The 18377-nt window shown below is 40.9% G+C and overlaps 1 protein-coding gene across 1 annotated transcript in view; it reads left to right on the plus strand.

Moving 5' to 3' along the window:
• The window catches only part of LOC112080517 (protein tyrosine phosphatase receptor type T), a 265993-nt gene extending 257763 nt beyond the window's left edge, over positions 1 to 8230 (plus strand). The window contains exons 28-29 of the mRNA XM_070442613.1: positions 5440 to 5575; positions 6298 to 8230. Coding sequence (XP_070298714.1) covers positions 5440 to 5575; positions 6298 to 6351 — 190 coding nt within the window. The 3' untranslated portion in view covers positions 6352 to 8230. The remainder of the gene's footprint in view (positions 1 to 5439; positions 5576 to 6297) is intronic.
• The last annotated feature ends 10147 nt before the right edge of the window (positions 8231 to 18377 follow it).

An 18377-nucleotide genomic window follows, 5' to 3' on the forward strand; every position in this document is an offset into this window, starting at 1 on the left:
CAGACTCACTAAACACAAATGCTTTGTTTGTCAATTCTGAGTGTTGGGAGTGTGCCCCTGGCGATCCGTCAATAAAAAAACAAAAATTGTGCAGTCTGGTTTAATATAAGGAATTTGAATTCATACTTTTACTCAAGTAAGACAATGTAGTACTTTTTCCTGGGGCTGGGGGTTAAAGCATTTCTTTCACATGACCATTCAATTTAGATAAGTGTGACAAGTGTGTCTGGGTATGCGTCATCTAATATTTATACAATATTTTTATCTGGACACTATTGTTACCTGGAATTTTTCCTTATTTTAGGCTAGTACAACTTTTAGTCTTAATCTTTACTACACTACTCCCTGTTTAGCATATGACCTCACATGTGAATCCTTAAAGTGTCATGATCGTTTGTAAAATTAACGGACCAAGGCGCAGCGTGCGTAGAGTTGCACATGTTTAATAAAGAAGTGAAACTTTAGCAAAGACAAAACAATAAAGAATAAACTAACAAACAACGAACCGTGACTACAACACTAACTCAAAACAAAACAATATCCCATAACCCACAGGTGGAAAAAATGCTACTTAAATATGATCCCCAATTAGAGACAACGATAGCCAGCTGCCTCTAATTGGGAATCATACCAAAACCGCAACATAGAAAAAACAACCTAGAACCCCACATAGAAAATGTAAACTAGACTAACCCCCCAGTCACGCCCTGACCTACTCCACCATAGAAAATAAAGGCTCTCTATGGTCAGGACATGACAGTACCCCCCCCCCCCCCCCCATAGGTGCGGACTCCGGCCGCAAAACCTGAAACCAAAAGGGAGGGTTAAGGGGGGTTGTCTAGTGTCGGTGGCGGCTCTGGTGCGGGGCGAAGAACCCGCTCATCCCGCGGATCCAGCCATGGATCCAGGCTGAACACTGTGGCTGGACTGGTCCTAGGTGCAGAAGAAGGCTCCTGCCATAGAGCGGGACTAGACGCCATGTCTAGACTGGGCATCGGGACAGAGAAGGGCTCCTGCCATGGAGCTGGACTGGACGCCGTGTTCGGACTGGACATCGGCGCAGAGGAAGGCTCCTGTCTTGGAGCTGGACTGGACGCCGTGCTCGGACTGTGCATCGGCGCAGGGGAAGGCTACGGCCGTGGAGCTGGACTGGATGCCGTGTTCGGACTGGACATCGGCGCAGAGGAAGGCTCCTGCCTTGGAGCTGGACTGGACGCCGTTCTCGGACTGGACATCGGCGCAGAGGAAGGCTCCTGTCTTGGAGCTGGACTGGACGCCGTGCCTGGACTGGGCACCTGCGCAGAGGAAGACTCCGGCCTTGAAGCGGGACTGGACGCCGTGCCTGGACTGGATGATAGCAACAGAGTAAACAAAGAGAGAGAAGCATATTTCAACCCTGCAGGCGCGACACAAAACGCAGAAATAAAAATGTAATTCATGCCTTACCTTTGACGAGCGTCTGTTGTTGGCACTCCAATATGTCCCATAAACATCACAAATGGTCCTTTTGTTCGATTAATTCCGTCGATATATATCCAAAATGTCCATTTATTTGGCGCGTTTGATCCAGAAAAACACCGATTCCAAATTGTGAAACGTGACTACAAAATATCTCAAAGGTTACCTGTAAATTTTGCCCAAAAAATTCAAACTACTTTTGTAATACAACTTTAGGTATTTTTTAACATAAATAATCGATAAAATTGAAGACGGGGTGATCTGTGTTCAATACAGGATTAAAACCAACTGTAGCTAGCTTTCTGGTCACTCGCTTCTATCTAACAGGACACTTCAAGAGACTCTCGTTCAAGATGGCCGTACTTCTTCATTACACAAAGGAATAACCTCAACCAATTTCTAAAGACTGTTGACATCCAGTGGAAGCGGTAGGAACTGAAAGAAAGTCCCTTAGAAATCTGGTTTCCCAATGAAATTTCATTGAAAAGAGAGTGACCTCAAAAAAAATCTGAATAGTTTGTCCTCGGGGTTTTGCCTGCTAAATAAGTTCTGTTATTTTCACAGACATGATTCAAACAGTTTTAGAAACTTCAGAGTGTTTTCTATCCAAATCTACTAATAATATGCATATCTTATCTTCTGGGGATGAGTAGCTGGCAGTTTAATATGGGCATGCTTTTCATCCAAAATTCCGAATGCTGCCCCCTACCCAAGAGAAGTTAAGAGGGTGTGAACAATGCCGCATGGGTGTAGTCAAAGGAGAGCTCTCCAGTAGGTACCAAACAATTCAAAGGTCCTTTTCTCAAACTGGAAAGTTTATCATCTTTCAAAGCAGAATTACCTTCCCATTGTTCCTCAGAAATGCAGTGTATGATAAACAATTTTGTAGCTATGAGTCTCTACTCTTATCCAATGTAAAAACAAATATATATTTGAAATTTTGCTACATAAGGCCAATTTGAGCCGGTCAGTCTCATACCAGTTCCCCGAATCCAAGCAGTCTTATCAGTATACTCTGGCCTACTTGGAGTACACAGTGAGAGTGTGCTTAATTTACAATGGCAAGAAGACCAAGACAAATGGATGCACATGCTGCATTAGCATTGCTACAAATTCTGAATGAAAATGACTCGGATGGTGGGGATGAAATGAATCATGACATCTCTTATGTTTATTCTTCTGATTCTACATCTCCGAGACTTGAGCGCAAAAAAAGCCAGAACAGTGCGCAGTGAGCTGGTGCCCGCACCACCACCAAATGAAAGCAGGAGAGAGGAAGGGAGGCACCTTTTGGATAGAACAAGCCGGTGACAATGCTAAGTGCCGATTAATTATCAGCACAAAATGTCATCACAGAGAGCAGACCCTACATCTCAAGCAAAAAACAACATCAACAACGCACTCACAAGCTTTTGTTATTTATGTGGCATGGACATGCTCCATCTGATGCCGTTGCATATTCCATCTAAGCATGAGCTGACAATAGACTATTTTTGACTGGTGCCATATAAAGACTTATATTCATTATAATTTCATTATTGCTTTTGTGCTGATTTTATCAAGCACACTTGGCGCTTATAATGATGTTAAGGCTACTGATGCTTTCATCATTTAACTGCACATTTTGCTGATCGTGCATCTTGGTGGTTTGGGTATTTTAGTTTGTTTTGTCCTTATAAAAATAAGCTGTTACCGTGTTCCAACACATATACTTTCTATTTCATAGTTGTAACAAAGGCACTCCACGAATAAAATTGATTGAACACTTGAATTTTGGTGTTCTTTCGTTTTTTTACATGTAGCCGTAACATAAACTAATGAAAATGCTATGGTGTATTTTTTTTCTTTGTATTCTGTTACCTAAGACATTCACAAAAACAACCAAATTATAATTTTTCTGATAGCAGGTTTTAAATGTAGAATGTTGCAGTCAGAATGACTACTCATTAGCTTGAAGAGGGGTCATTTTAGGCCCAGCTGTCTTTATCATTCTGTCCTCCTTCACTCTCTCTGTCCTTTACTATCCCTTTCATCCTTTTCACCTCTCTTTACATTTATCTACCTCCCTTCCTTGCTCTCGATGTCTCCTTCTCTTCCTTTACCTCTTCATACCTTTCTGTCCCTCTTCCTAGCTCTATCTGTCCCTTTCTCATTCCCCTGTTTTAACCTCTCTCTCTATCCTCATTCATACTCTTTTCTTCAACTATATATATATATATATATATATACACTGCTCAAAAAAATAAAGGGAACACTTAAGCAACACAATGTAACTCCAAGTCAATCATACTTCTGTGAAATCAAACTGTCCACTTAGGAAGCAACACTGATTGACAATAAATTTCACATGCTGTTGTGCAAATGGAATAGACAACAGGTGGAAATTATAGGCAATTAGCAAGACACCCCCAATAAAGGAGTGGTTCTGCAGGTGTTGACCACAGACCACTTCTCAGTTCCTATGCTTCCTGGCTGATGTTTTGGTCACTTTTGAATGCTGGTGGTGCTTTCACTCTAGTGGTAGCATGAGACGGAGTCTACAACCCACAGGTAGTGCAGCTCATCCAGGATGGCACATCAATGCGAGCTGTGGCAAGAAGGTTTGCTGTGTCTGTCAGCGTAGTGTCCAGAGCATGGAGGCGCTACCAGGAGACAGGCCAGTACATCAGGAGATGTGGAGAGGCCTAGGAGGGCAACACCCAGCAGCAGGACCGCTACCTCCGCCTTTGAGCCGGAGGAGCACTGCCAGGCCCTGCAAAATGACCTCCAGCATGCCACAAATGTGCATGTGTCTGCTCAAACGGTCACGAACAGACTCCATGAGGGTGGTATGAGGGCCCGACGTCCACAAGGTGGGGTTGTGCTTACAGCCCAACACCGTCAGGACCTTTGGCATTTGCCAGAGAACACCAAGATTGGCAAATTCGCCACTGGCGCCCTGTGCTCTTCACAGATGAAAGCAGGTTCACACTGAGCACGTGACAGACGTGACAGAGTCTGGAGACGCCTTGGAGAACGTTCTGCTGCCTGCAACATCCTCCAGCATGACCGGTTTGGCGGTGGGTCAGTCATGGTGTGGGGTGGCATTTCTTTGGGGGCCGCACAGCCCTCCATGTGCTCGCTAGAGGTAGCCTGACTGCCATTAGGTACCGAGATGATATCCTCAGACCCCTTGTGAACCATATGCTGGTGCGGTTGGCCCTGGGTTCCTCCTAATGCAAGACAATGCTAGACCTAATGTGGCTGGAGTGGTGTCAGCAGTTCCTGCAAGAGGAAGGCATTGATGATATGGACCGCCCGTTCCCCAGACCTGAATCCAATTGAGCACATCTGGGACATCATGTCTCGCTCCATCCACCAACGCACGTTGCACCACAGCTGTCCAGGAGTTGGTGGATGCTTTAGTCCAGGTCTGGGAGGAGATGCCTCAGGAGACCATCCGCCACCTCATCAGGAGCATGCCCAGGCGTTGTAGGGAGGTCATACAGGCACGTGGAGGCCACACACACTACTGACCCTCATTTTGACTTGTTTTAAGGACATTACATCAAAGTTGGATCAGCCTGTAGTGTGGCTTTTCCACTTTAATTTTGAGTGTGACTCCAAATCCAGACCTCCATGGGTTGATAAATTTGATTTCCATTGATAATTTTTGTGTGATTTTGTTGTCAGCACATTCAACTATGTAAAGAAAAAAGTATTTAATAAGAATATTTCATTCATTCAGATCTAAGATGTGTTATTTTAGTGTTCCCTTTATTTTTTTGAGCAGTGTATATATATATATTTTTTTTTTAAATCTTTATTTAACTAGGCAAGTCAGTTAAGAACAAATTCTTATTTTCAATGACGGCCTAGGAACAGTGTTCAGGGGCAGAATGACAGATGTTTTACCTTGTCAGCTCGGGGATTCAATCTTGCAAACTTTTGATTACAAGTCCAATGCTCTAACCACTAGGCTACCTAACCTCTCTCCAACAGGACTGGTGGTGGACGGAGTGGTACCTTCTGTGCCATCTGCAGCATCAGTGAGATGATCCAGCAGCAGAACATTGTAGATGTGTTCCACACCGTCAAGACGCTGAGGAACAACAAATCCAACATGGTGGAGACTATGGTACGTTCCATTGACCACAACAGTTAGGGTGATATGGTACTGTATAAGAGGCTTGAGGAAGGTTTCTGTGTCCTGAGTGTGTGTCCTACGTTGCTTATATAGTATATATAAGCTACTATATAAGCAACGTAGGACACACACTCAGGACACACAGTTGTGGCTCTATTGGACAGGTTTTAGACCATAGACAGTAAGGCGGACACACACCACACACATATCCTCAGGTGGATGACTTGCTATGGCAGGTGTTGTTTAGCAGATGTCTCTATACCTTCTAATATAGCTTCAGAAACAAGATGCTCAATTTCACAGAACCATCTCAGGGTGGGTACAGCTGTTCACTTAGAATTAAAGCAGATTTGGTGGCAAAAGACAACTACCGTAGTAAAAAGGTTATTGTAGACTTTGAAGATACTGTCATAATCCTGCATGGAATTTTTATTGTATTTAGATAAAAGACGATTTGATTATCTTTGTTGTTTATCTACTGTTATATTGTTAAATTGTCTCTGAATGTTATTTTCCCACTTGAATTATGAAACAGTGCTACTCATGGAAGAGATTGATAATATTATTGTAGGAAGCATAGAGATCCCCAGTGTGCTTGAGTTTCCTTTTTATTCATCATAAAAAAATTATCCATGAAACTGATGTGCAAGTTCACTTTCTGAGAGATAATATGAAAATGATGCCAATGTGTGACTAGTCTTTCCCTTTTCTAGGAACAGTATAAATTCTGCTATGAAGTTGCTCTGGAGGCCCTTAGCGCATTCTGAGAGACTGCCTCTCGTGTCAGTGGGACACAGTGCTGACTGCAGGAACACCAACCCATATGAGGCAGGGGATGTGTGTGTGTGCAACCACACACACGTGAAACTGTACAGAAGAAAAAAAATGCACTCCACACTGGGTTTGTGTGCACTTCTGCAAGACTGGGACCGCTTTTGTTTGTATAAAGAAAAAATGAAATGAAAACCTCAACACTTTAATTCTTTCTTCAGTGTCCATCTTGAACTGTGATGTGATCTTGTACAGTCATTTCCTTTTTAGATATATGCCTTGAATGTTACACCCTCAATGTAAAAGTACAACCTGGAAGATTAGCTGAGATCATGGGGATCCTAATAAAAAACATGCAGACTAACCAACAGAACCGATACCACCAGACAGACGAAGACAAATACAAGTTGGGAAGATTCAAACTCTCCCTGGCCTTGCACCTCTTTTTAATGAACATTAATAACGACTGTATTATATAGCCCCCCCCCCTCCTCCTGCTACCACCCGTTTGAACACAAAATGGCAGATACATTTTGTAATTATTTGGATTTTGTGGTTCTTGCAACAGCTTTACATCCATGTTCACACACTGATTTTCTCACATTCTCAATGTGATGTCTTCAGTCAACGTTTTGGTTTATTTTGATATTGTGGCATGTTCTCATCATTCTGGTGTCCCATGGCTCTTGTGCTATGCAGACAATCACGAATTCCGAGACCCATTCTGGTTTTCTGTATTGAAAGTGAGAGAAGTCAGTCAACGCTTTAGCATTCTATGCCGGCGCTACATATACAGTATTCATCAAGACGTTCATGTGTTTTGTAATTTGCACTGTATTTTGCACTGCTTTACCTTCAAACACGTTTTCAACTCTTGTGTAATTTGATTCGATAGTGCCATATTCACATCTTTAAGCACACATACGATTTTAACCGAATTGTGAAGAAACGTGTCAGCCGAAGGATAGAGTGGGATAATGTTCTAGTAATGTGCACCTCAAGCTTGTCAAACACTGTAGCAGCCCCTGCCCTACTGTTGCCCAACCTCAGGTTTTGGTGAGAAGAATACTTTGCTTTTCATCCTTGTTCATTCTGCGCCCATACTCTAAGAGCAGTTTGGCTTTGTGTAAGGATGTCCTAATATGGACACCATACGTGTGTTCTGCCATTACTCTCTCCCTATGCATCTAATACATACTGTTTGACATGGGAACGGAATCCAGAATCTGAAATTGTGAACCCAACTCTTGAATGAGGCAGGGATTCAATCCAAGCGCTCTAGTTTTATAGGCAATGTTCCCGCGTTTGCATAAATCACATTCAAGGTAAACTGCAGATGTTGGCTCATTTGGAAATTCCCTATAAATGACAAGCGTTCTATGGTGCAGTTTCGGATCGAGTCCCGGCCTGAGTTTCGCAAGCTAACTGTTTTTTTTTATTTATTGTGTTTTCTGTCCATTGAATGGTTTTAGTACAGTATTGTATAGGGCTTTGTCAGTAGAATGTTTTGCTCAACATGGACAGTGACTTGAAGAAGTCTTGTATCAACGCACAGCATAGTTGTACTATTGACATGCGGTTGTTTGGTGACTGAAAGCACAAAGAGAAACAGTGTTGGATTTCAAATGGAAGAGAGGATAATGTGAATGCAAGTTGTTTTCCTTTTTTCCCCGATAGGCTTTATTTGGCTTTTCATATCTCCACTATCTGTGTTATATTTTGTTTTCCTCCTTTTTTTCTTGGATTTGTATAACTTTTTTTTATTTTATTTGTCTAGCAAAGTGATATTTAGATCTGGTGATGAAATTGCCATGGTTGTTTTGTTGTTAGAAAATGTGGTAACATCAAATAAAGGGACCAAAATGTTGAACAATAGATTTGAATCATTCTTCTTCCAACACATTTCATCAACCGAGTTACAACCATGGATATTATATACAGTAAATGTCAAGCCTACATTACAATAGCATTACGAAGGTGAAACATCAATCTCAGCGAGAATCAAACAAAATACTGATAAATCAAGATCCATCCCTCCCATTTTAACCATTTAATCCCAGACACCGAATGCACACGTGTGGACAGAGTGTTACACATAAAGACACACACAGACACATGCAAATGAACCAATTCATTCTAGTCCCATCCATTTAAGGCTGTGATGTGGCTGCATTTGATGATCCCTCATTGGGATGCAAGGGCCAATCTGGTGCAGTTTTCCATATATAACATTTTGCCACAGGGTGATTTGTATCCATTTACCCCCCTTCAACAAGCCTAAAATAATGCCATGTATTCTTGTTTTTTGGAATGAGTTTGGCAATTGGCCCATTTCATTTGCTCTCACTGAAATGTCATTATTAAGGGGGCATCTAATATATCTGCTTAAACACATAAAACAAGGGTATTCGGTGACTGGGGGAGAGGAATGCATCTTCATCGCTCGAGATGGTGCTGCTAACTAATGCATGATCAGTCATCTCCAGAATTAATGAGTGCAGATAGAAAATTAAGAAATAGCATGTACACAAGGCATTTGGGGCCCGATTCCGACGTAGAAATTTCACCTTTCTTATGCACGCCTTTCCTACATTCTTCTCAGTAGTTGGTATTCAGACTTACCTTATGAAGTTGAAAAAATGGGCTTTGTAGAGGTGGTTCCCTTGCGCACGCTGAATAAATGTAATTCAACTGCTGAAAACCCTCCCACTTGCTTGCCAACAGATTTTCTCATTAAGTTTTCATTCTATAGGGTTTTGAGTACATTTACTAAAAACACTCTGATCTTGTAGAATGTATTGCCATATTTTAGGGTCAGGAAAGTATCTATTAATCATAAAAAAACAGGTTTAAAGAGCCTTTATGCACAAAATATATGGATGATAAATAAAATAGTGATTTGATTCATCCTGAAAGTTGTAATACTCAAGTTTAATCCACGAAATATTGGAAGGTGGAAAAAAGTGTACCATAGGGGTTACCAATTAGTCCTATGAATCTACCCTAATTCTCACTAATCAACGGTCCAGTTGTCGTGAACCATGTGCCAGGCTCCAGGTTTAACCTGCTACATGTGGTCTGAGTTCTATAATGATTGAAATGGGCTACATTATTGCACGTCGTTAGCCTAATATGATCCATTGATGCTAGTGACCCTCAGAAACAACTTACATGGACGTGACAGAGGAAAGAAAGGTAAATGGAATGGAATGATGACAAATGGAAGAAAACGAACACTGTGTGGGTAATACTGACGGTGGCTCCCAATAGTGGCTAATATTTCACATGATACAAATTGTAAACTAAAATGGAGAAAAGCCTGGGCATAGGCTATAATTAAAACATTCTGAAGCACATACATTAACTTGGCAGGTTCAGCCCGACTGAAGCCTATAGGTTGGGTGTCAAAATTTCATCCACCAAATTATGAGGGCACACAATGAAAATTCGGAGTAAGGGCACAGCTAACTATAGTCTTTAAACAACTTCTTATGGCTGAAGTCCCGTTAACGGGATCGATGTGACAACAGCCAGTCGAAGTGCAGGGCGCCAAATTCAAAAAACAGAAATCTCATAATTAAAATTCCTCAGACATTCATGTGTCTTATATCATTTTAAAGGTAATCTTGTTGTTAATCCCACCAAAGTGTCCGATTTCAAATAGGCTTTTCAGCGAAAGCACTACAAACGATTATGTTAGGTCACCACAAAACCACAATAATCACAGCCATTTTTTCCAGCTAAAGATAGCTTCACAAAAACCAGAATAAAGATCAAATTAATCACTAACCTTCGATTATTTTCATCAGATGACACTCATAGGACTTCATGTTACACAATACATGCATGTTTTGTTTGATTAAATTCATATTTATATAAAAAAATCTGAGTTTACATTGAGGCGACTAGATTCAAAAACATCAAGTGACTTTGCATAGCCACATCGTTTCAACAGAAATACTCATAAATATAGATGATAATACAAGTTATACACATGGAATTATAGATATACCTCTCCTTAATGCAACTGCTGTGTCAGATTACAAAAAAACTTTAAGGAAAAAGAAACCCACGCTATAATCTGAGACGGCGCTCAAAAGTAAAACACCACAGCCGCAAAGATGGCGTCTACATAAACAAGAAAATATATGATAAATATTCCCTTACCTTTGATGATCTACATCAGAAAGCACACCAGGAATCCCAGGTTCACAATAAATGTTTGTTTTGTTCGAAAAAATCTGTTATTTATGTCCAAATACCTTCTTTTGTTAGCGCGTCTGGTTTACATATCCAAACGCTAATTCTGGTCAGCGTTATATCGGACAAAAACTTACCGGTCGAAGAAACATTTCAAACTAAGTACACAATCAATCATTAGGATGTTTTTAACATATAGCTTCAATAAAGTTCCAACCGGAGTATTCTTTCTTGTCTTCATGAGCAATGGAACGTAAGTGACTTCCATGAGGAAAAAGCATGATCAGAAAATGGCTGCTTGATGGACACCTGACTGATTCTGCTATCATTCTCTCCCACAACATCATAGAAGTCTCATTATAATTTCTATTGATGGTTGACATCTAGTGGAACCCCTAGGCAGTGCACAATCATTCATATCTCAAGGGGATTTCATTAGGGACTCTGGTGAATACATACAAGCTCAGATTTCTGACTTCCTGTTTTGATTTCAACTCAGGATTTTGCCTGCCAATATGAGTTCTGTTAATCTCACAGACATAATTCAAACAGTTTTAGAAACTTTAGAGTGTTTTCTATCCAATACTAATAATAATATGCAAATATTAGCAATTATGACTGAGGAGCAGGCCGTTTGATATGGGCACATTTCATCCAAGCTACTCAATACTGCCCCTTCAGCCATAAGAAGTTAACATATAATTTGAATATGATTTTCAGTTTGCTTCCATATGGCTGGTTTCACATTAGTCTCCAGGGATCATGAAGAAAAATTATCTAAAACAATTGCTATGTCTATTTAATAACCCCTTCTCCAAACATATTAGTTTAGATTATTAGGATCCACATTAGCTACTGCACATGTAGAAGCTACTTTTTTCTGCTTTCCACATAGAAGTACAAATAAAAAGTATTACTCATTTACCAAGCTCTTATCAATAGCTCTTATCCATTTATAAATTACAATGCATGGAGAATGCTGTTATTTCTATCAGAAAAAAAGAAAGTAGATGCTTTTTCCACTTGGAACCGGAAGGTTCCAGCAGCTCTGACTTTGTTTACATAAGACAACACATTAAAAAAAATAGCTTGAGAAAAACTGCACCAAACACCTAACATGCTGATCAGACCGGACACGTCGCGTGCATTACAAAATACATTTAGAAATCCATGTTATTCAATTATTGCACCCACACTGCTTGCGCGCACCAACGAGCATCTGCGTTGCCAAGGGCTAGAATAGAAGTCATTCCTATTTCTGACGCAGATCGCGCTGCAAGTCCTGCCTCTCCCATCTCCTCATTGGTTTATAGAAGCAGGTACCCACCCACGTGCCATCCTCATTGGTTATACCCACGTGGGTGATTGAAAGACAAACTGTTTTGCCGGTCGTCATGGTAATACTATGAAGGTTTAGATGCCAATCACCATATAAATTCAAAGATGAAAAAGCCTGGAAGGAGGAGAGATGACTAGAAACGATTCGGTTGACCATTTTATGTGTGGATTAATTGTCGGAGTAGAGGACCTTGTGCATTTCAGGTAAAATAACAACTCAATGTTTATATGCCAGGACCAATTAGCTAGCAACAGCAAGCTAGCTAAATAGAACAAATTAGCTAGCATGTGCAAGCTAGCTAGCTAAATTGCCATACATGTTTAATGCTTTTCGACCCGTCCCCAAATTAATGTAATTGGTTCAGAGTTTGTTTTGATATTTTAACCTGCGTGTCGTGATTGCGTTTGGTGTGGGGGGACAAAATAAATTTATGCACGATGGCGCACGTGCGCAGCGGGTTTGGGTTCCGTGTAAGTTAAATGTAAAATTGCGCAACTAAAACATCCTTGGCAAAAATGTCAAAATTAATTTGAGATTTCTTGATTTATCTGAGATAAATTTTGGGGATTTTGAAGAAGTGAAATAGGCATCCGCATCTACAGTGTCTCATGGGGGACAAAAATCATTAGCCAAATGCTCCAAATGTGTTATTTCAGTACCAGTCAAAAATTTGGAAATACCTACTCATTACAGCGTTTTCTTTATGTTTACTATTTTCCACATTGTAGAATAATAGTGAAGACATCAAAACATTGAAATAACACATTTGGAATCATGTAGTAATGATATATATATTTATTTTTTTACAAATGAAAATATGTTTTATATTTGAGATTCTTCAAAGTAGCCACCCGTTGCCTTGATGACAGATTTGAACACTCTTGGCATTCTCTCAACCAGCTTCATGAGGTAGTCACCTGGAATGCATTTCAATTAACAGGTGTGCCTTTTTAAAAGTGAATTTGTGGAATTTCTTTCTTTCTTAATGCATATGAGCCAATCAGTTGTGTTGTGACAAGGTAGGGGTAGTATACAGAAGATAGCCCTATTTGGTAAAAGACCAAGTCCATATTATGGCAAGAACAGCTCAAATAAGCAAAGAGAAACAACAGTTTATCATTACTTCAAGACATGAAGGTCAGTCAATATGGAAAATGTAAATAACTTTGAAAGTTGCTTCAAGTGCAGTCGCAAAAACCATCAAGCACTGTGATGAAACTGGCCCTCATGAGGACCGCCACAGGAAAAAGGAAGACCCAGAGTTACCTCTGCTGCAGAGGATATGTTCATTAGAGTAAACTGCACCTCACATTGCAGCCCAAATAAATGCTTAACAGAGTTCAAGTAACACACATCTCAACATCTACTGTTCAGAGGAGACTGCATAAATCAGGCTTTCATGGTCGAATTGCTGCAAAGAAACCATTACTAAAGGACACCAATAAGAAGAAGATACTTTTTTGGGCCAAGAAATACAAGCAATGGACAATAGACCAGTGGAAATTTGTCCTTTGGTGTGATGAGTCCAAATTTGAGATTTTTGGTTCCAACCGCCGTGTCTTTCTGAGATGCAGAGTAGGTGAACGGATGATCGCCGGATGTGTGGTTTCCACCGTGAATCATGGAGGAGGAGGTGTGATGTGTGGCGGTGCTTTGCTGGTGACACTGTTAGTTTATTTTTAATTCAAGGCACACTTAACTAGCATGGCTACCACAGCATTCTGCAGCGATACTCCATCCCATCTGTTTTGCGCTTAGTGGGACTGTCATTTGTTTCTCAACAGGACAATGACCCCAAAACACCTCCAGGCTGTGTAAGGGCTATTTGACAAAGCTGGGGAGTGATGGAGTGCTACATCAGATGACCTGGCCTCCATAATCCCCCGACCTCAACCCAATTGAGATGGTTTGGGATGAGTAGGACCGCAGAGGAAAAGCAGCCAACAAGTGCTCAGCATATGTGGGAACTCCTTCAAGACTGTTTGAAAAGCATTCCAGGTGACTACCTCATGAAGCTGGCTGATAGAATGCCAAAAGTGTGCAAACCTGTCATCAAGGAAAAGGGTGGCTACTTTGAAGATTTTTTTTTAACACTTTTTTGGTTACTACATGAATCCATATGTGTTATTTCAGAGTTTTGATGTCTTTACTATTATTCTACAATGTGGAAACTAGTAAAAATAAAGAAAACCCTTGAATGTGTAGGTTTGTCAACGTTTGACTGGTACTGTAAAAGTCTTCTCATATTCATCTAGAAATACAGGTCCAGCCATTTGTTTTGACTTTTCTATGTGGTGTTCATGACAGCACAGTGATACCTAAAATGGATTATTTTCCATTTTCTTTTGGGCACAGTGGTATTACATATTTTTATTGCTGCATGATCCTAATACAAAATGTATAGCTGTACATGAATGGGTGCATCCATGAGCCTTTTAGATCGGTCCATAAAAGGCTCAAGGATGCACCCACTCATGTACAGCTATACATTTTGCATTAGGATTATGCAGCAACAAAAATATGTAATACCACTGTGCCCAAAAGAAAATTGAAAATAATCCATTATAGGTATTATTGAGCTGTCATGAACACCACATAGAAAGGTCAAAACAAATGGTTGGACCTGTATTTCTTGATGAGATATTAGTAAAACATGAGACTAGAGAAGACTTTTACTAACATACTGTTGTGTAAGCATGTCACCTACGGAATTATCAATAAAACAGACCCCACTGGGTCCCGCTTTAAATTACATTCAGCTTAGAAAGGCTTCATAAATCCTTCATGTCTTCATAAGCACTACATAAATGTGTTACAAAGCATCTATAACCGTATGTCATGCTTTCTAAAGGGTTCATAAATCTGGCATAACTGTGACATAACCACCAATGACAAATGTTACATAACTCTGTCAAATATGACAAACCTGTGCTTTATAAAGGGTGGCATAAGCACCGCTTAATAAAGGCCTTATAATATTAGAGGCTTCATAAAGCATTTATAACCCTGTTATACATCTTGTTAGAGCATTGCATCGCTAGGATATTGGGTTCGATTCCCGGGACCACCCATACGCAAAAATGTATTCATGCATTACTAAGTCGCTTTGGATAAAAGCATCTGCTAAATGTTACATTTTATTTTATATTTCACTAAAACGTTTATAGGATGGCCCAACCGCTTTCCCTCTTGAGTGCATTGTCAATATTAGACCTGACCTCAACTTCCTCCAAAATGCTGTGCTGCAGGATGACACACACTCTAAAGTGCAGTCATGCACAGCTAAAAACATTGGTAGGGCCTTTTAAAGTTTGTTTTTATTTTTTGCCTACTTCTTTTTCTCCAATTTTGTTTTGTTTTTAAGGTTGTAACTTGCCATTTTTAACACTTTTTTGGTTACTACATGATTCCATATGTGTTATTTCATAGTTTTGATGTCTTCACTATTATTCTAGAAAAAAGTAAAAAAATAAAGAAAAAGCCTTGAATGAGTAGGTGTGTCCAAACTTTTGACTTGTACTGTATAATGCCGGGAGCTGCTTTGACAGCTTCAACTCAGTTACACCTCCGTCATTGCCTCATCAAAAGTAAATGATATGCGGTATGCAGTTGTCGGTTATCTCGGGTTACTGCTGAACTTTACATAGACATATAAAAAGTAGCTGACAAGGGCTAATTGAGTGACTAACATAACAAGAGGAAAACTGCTGATGCAATACCACATTTTGAATTTTCTCCTTGTGTAGGCCTATTCAACTAGTCCAGTGAAGGGAAGGTTGATACCTAGTTGCACAAATGAATTCATTCAATCTAAATGTGTCTTCCGCATATAACTCAATCTCTCTGAATCAGAGACGTCCATGGCATCCGGGGAGCAGTTGTTGTTTGGGGGTTAACTGCCTAGTTCAAGAGCAGAACGGCAGATTTTTTCCCACCTTTCCAGCTCTAGGATTTGAACCAGCGACCTTTCGGATACTGACCGGCACTGGGGGGAACATTACATTATGAGCTTGCAGTGGGAGCTTGATTAGAGGTAGGGGAACATGAGAGCATTGTAAACAATTATACCTCTCCAATATTACCCTCAGATTAGATCCACATGTCTACTTAGCTAAAGTATTCAATTGAATGATACGATATCCTCTGGACGTCTCACTGTACTTATATGGCACTTGGAGTTGAAGGATAAGGTGGCTAAAATGTTATAAAACTGATGATAGCTCCAAGCGATTCCATTTTTCCGACTTGCATAATTTCCACTTTTTGTGTTTCATCATATGATTACAGTAGTTTAATAGGAGAGTGGAAAAGGGGAGTTTGTTATTGAATAAATTGCTTGCCCTCTGTCAGTGAGCCCTTGTTAAACCCACACTGAGTCTATGTCCCAAATGGCACCCTATGGGCCGTGGTCAGAAGTAGTGCACTATATAGAGAATAGGATGAAATTTGGAATGCAGTCTAAATTATAACAGGTTTTGTAAAAAGCACTTAATGGAAAATAATGTATTCCTTCTGTAATCAGAGGCTTGAATTCATTAAAATTGAAAACAGTGCTGTCCCATTAATAATCCACCACCTCAAATCAATCTGCTGTTTTATGTGGAGTGGGGAGGAAAGGGCAATATTATTTCAGGTAGAGGAGTGGGTCAACTGGAACTTTATGCTCATTTGCCAAGTGATTGTTGCCCCAACGTTTCCAGGTTTGTCACCAATCAGAGGGGTGATAAGATGACGCCGACAGACATGGCAGCTCTGCTTCTAGCTCCTAAGCAACTTTGCAGTGTTTTGTTTTTTTGTGTGTTATTTCTTACATTATTAGCCCAGAATGTTTTTTGTGTTTTTACATACAGACAGGAATAACTTTTGGATATCAGAGCGGTGGTAACTCACCAGCATTACGACCAGGAATACGACTTTCCCGAATTGGATCCTTTGTTCGTATCTCTGAGGGCAATTGAACTTATCCCAGAGACTGCTCCAAGTCGCCGCCGGCGGAGAAGAGGTATTTGGAGTGGACTTAGATTAGAGAGAGTTTACGTCACAGAGTTTACGTCACTTCCTCTTGAACTTGCAGACGTGTTGCTGTGCATTTTGTTGCCAACCTTACTTTGCTAGCTGACAACTTTACGGTTTTTACTTTTTACTTTTTAATTACCCTTTATATTTTTAGTTTTTCCCTCACAACTTTTTTCCCTCATTCAACTTTTTCACTCCGGATGCTTTATCTGGACATGGTTCGTCAGCACCTTCAACAGACTCCCTCACGACGCCAGGACAGCGGAGTCAATCACCACCTTCCGGAGACACCTGAAACCCCACCTCTTTAAGGAATACCTAGGATAGGATAAAGTAATCCTTCTCACCCCCCCCCCCCTTAAAAGATTTAGATGCACTATTGTAAAGTGGCTGTTCCACTGGATGTCATAAGGTGAATGCACCAATTTGTAAGTCGCTCTGGATAAGAGCGTCTGCTAAATGACTTAAATGTAATTGTAAATGTAAATGTAAACAGACGAAGCTAAGTAGTAACATTAACATGATGCTTCTAATTGCAGTCGCTGTACTCATAATATACAGGAGAACGATCGCCTTATGGCGAGGATAGCTGGGCTGCAAGCCCAGCTTCAGACGCAATCATTAGGCAAGGGTAATTTCAGTGTAGGAAAGGATGAAACAGCGTCTGTGCACAAGTCAGTACAGATAGTAGTATAAATCCCCCGCACAGTTCCCGCAGCCGGACAACTTTCTCATGGCTTCTGGAGGGAAATGCTGTAGGAATGCTCAGCTGGTGTCCACTCATTCAGCCGACAGAAACTTTCAACCCGGTTTCCCCATTAAGTAGCGAGTCGGAGTCTGAGGCCGAGTCTTCTTTCTGTCTCCTCACTCCCCAATTACGGGGTCAGAGACGCCGAAGCTTCCCACATTAGCTCTGACATTGAAAACCCTAGTCCATCTCCACTTTTGTTGTTCAGCCGCTATCACAGATCAAACACAGCTCCCTGCGTCAGCGTCTGTTCACGCTGGGTCCGACCATCTGAATCAGTGCTTCAAGACATGCTTCGATCACGCGGATTGGAATTCTGTTCCGGCAGCGCGCCCCACAATCATGTTGACGTATCTGATTCGTGAGCGAGTTCTTAGGAATGCATTTGACGATGTCGTAGGCCCACAGCACGATTAAACATTGCCCGAAGCGCAGACGTGGATTGACTGGGCAGCATTCTTGCCCGTGAAACTGAAAGCTGTGAACCCCTGCTTTAAGGGCAAGGTGCCAGAAGCATGACCGAATACCAAACAGTGTGTATTCCTCGCAAGGCAATCAAACAGGCTAAGTCGTCCAGAGACCATCGAGTCGCAATTTAAAGGCTCAGACACAAGACGGTAATTGGCCAGGGTCTGCCACAGTCAATCACTGGATTTACAAAGAAACCAGCGCCCGTCGGGAACAGGAATTGTCTTGCTCCCAGATCAGGCTAAACAACT

Source organism: Salvelinus sp. IW2-2015, unplaced genomic scaffold (assembly GCF_002910315.2).
Source record: "Salvelinus sp. IW2-2015 unplaced genomic scaffold, ASM291031v2 Un_scaffold16356, whole genome shotgun sequence".
In the NCBI taxonomy this organism is placed as follows: Eukaryota; Metazoa; Chordata; class Actinopteri; order Salmoniformes; family Salmonidae; genus Salvelinus; species Salvelinus sp. IW2-2015.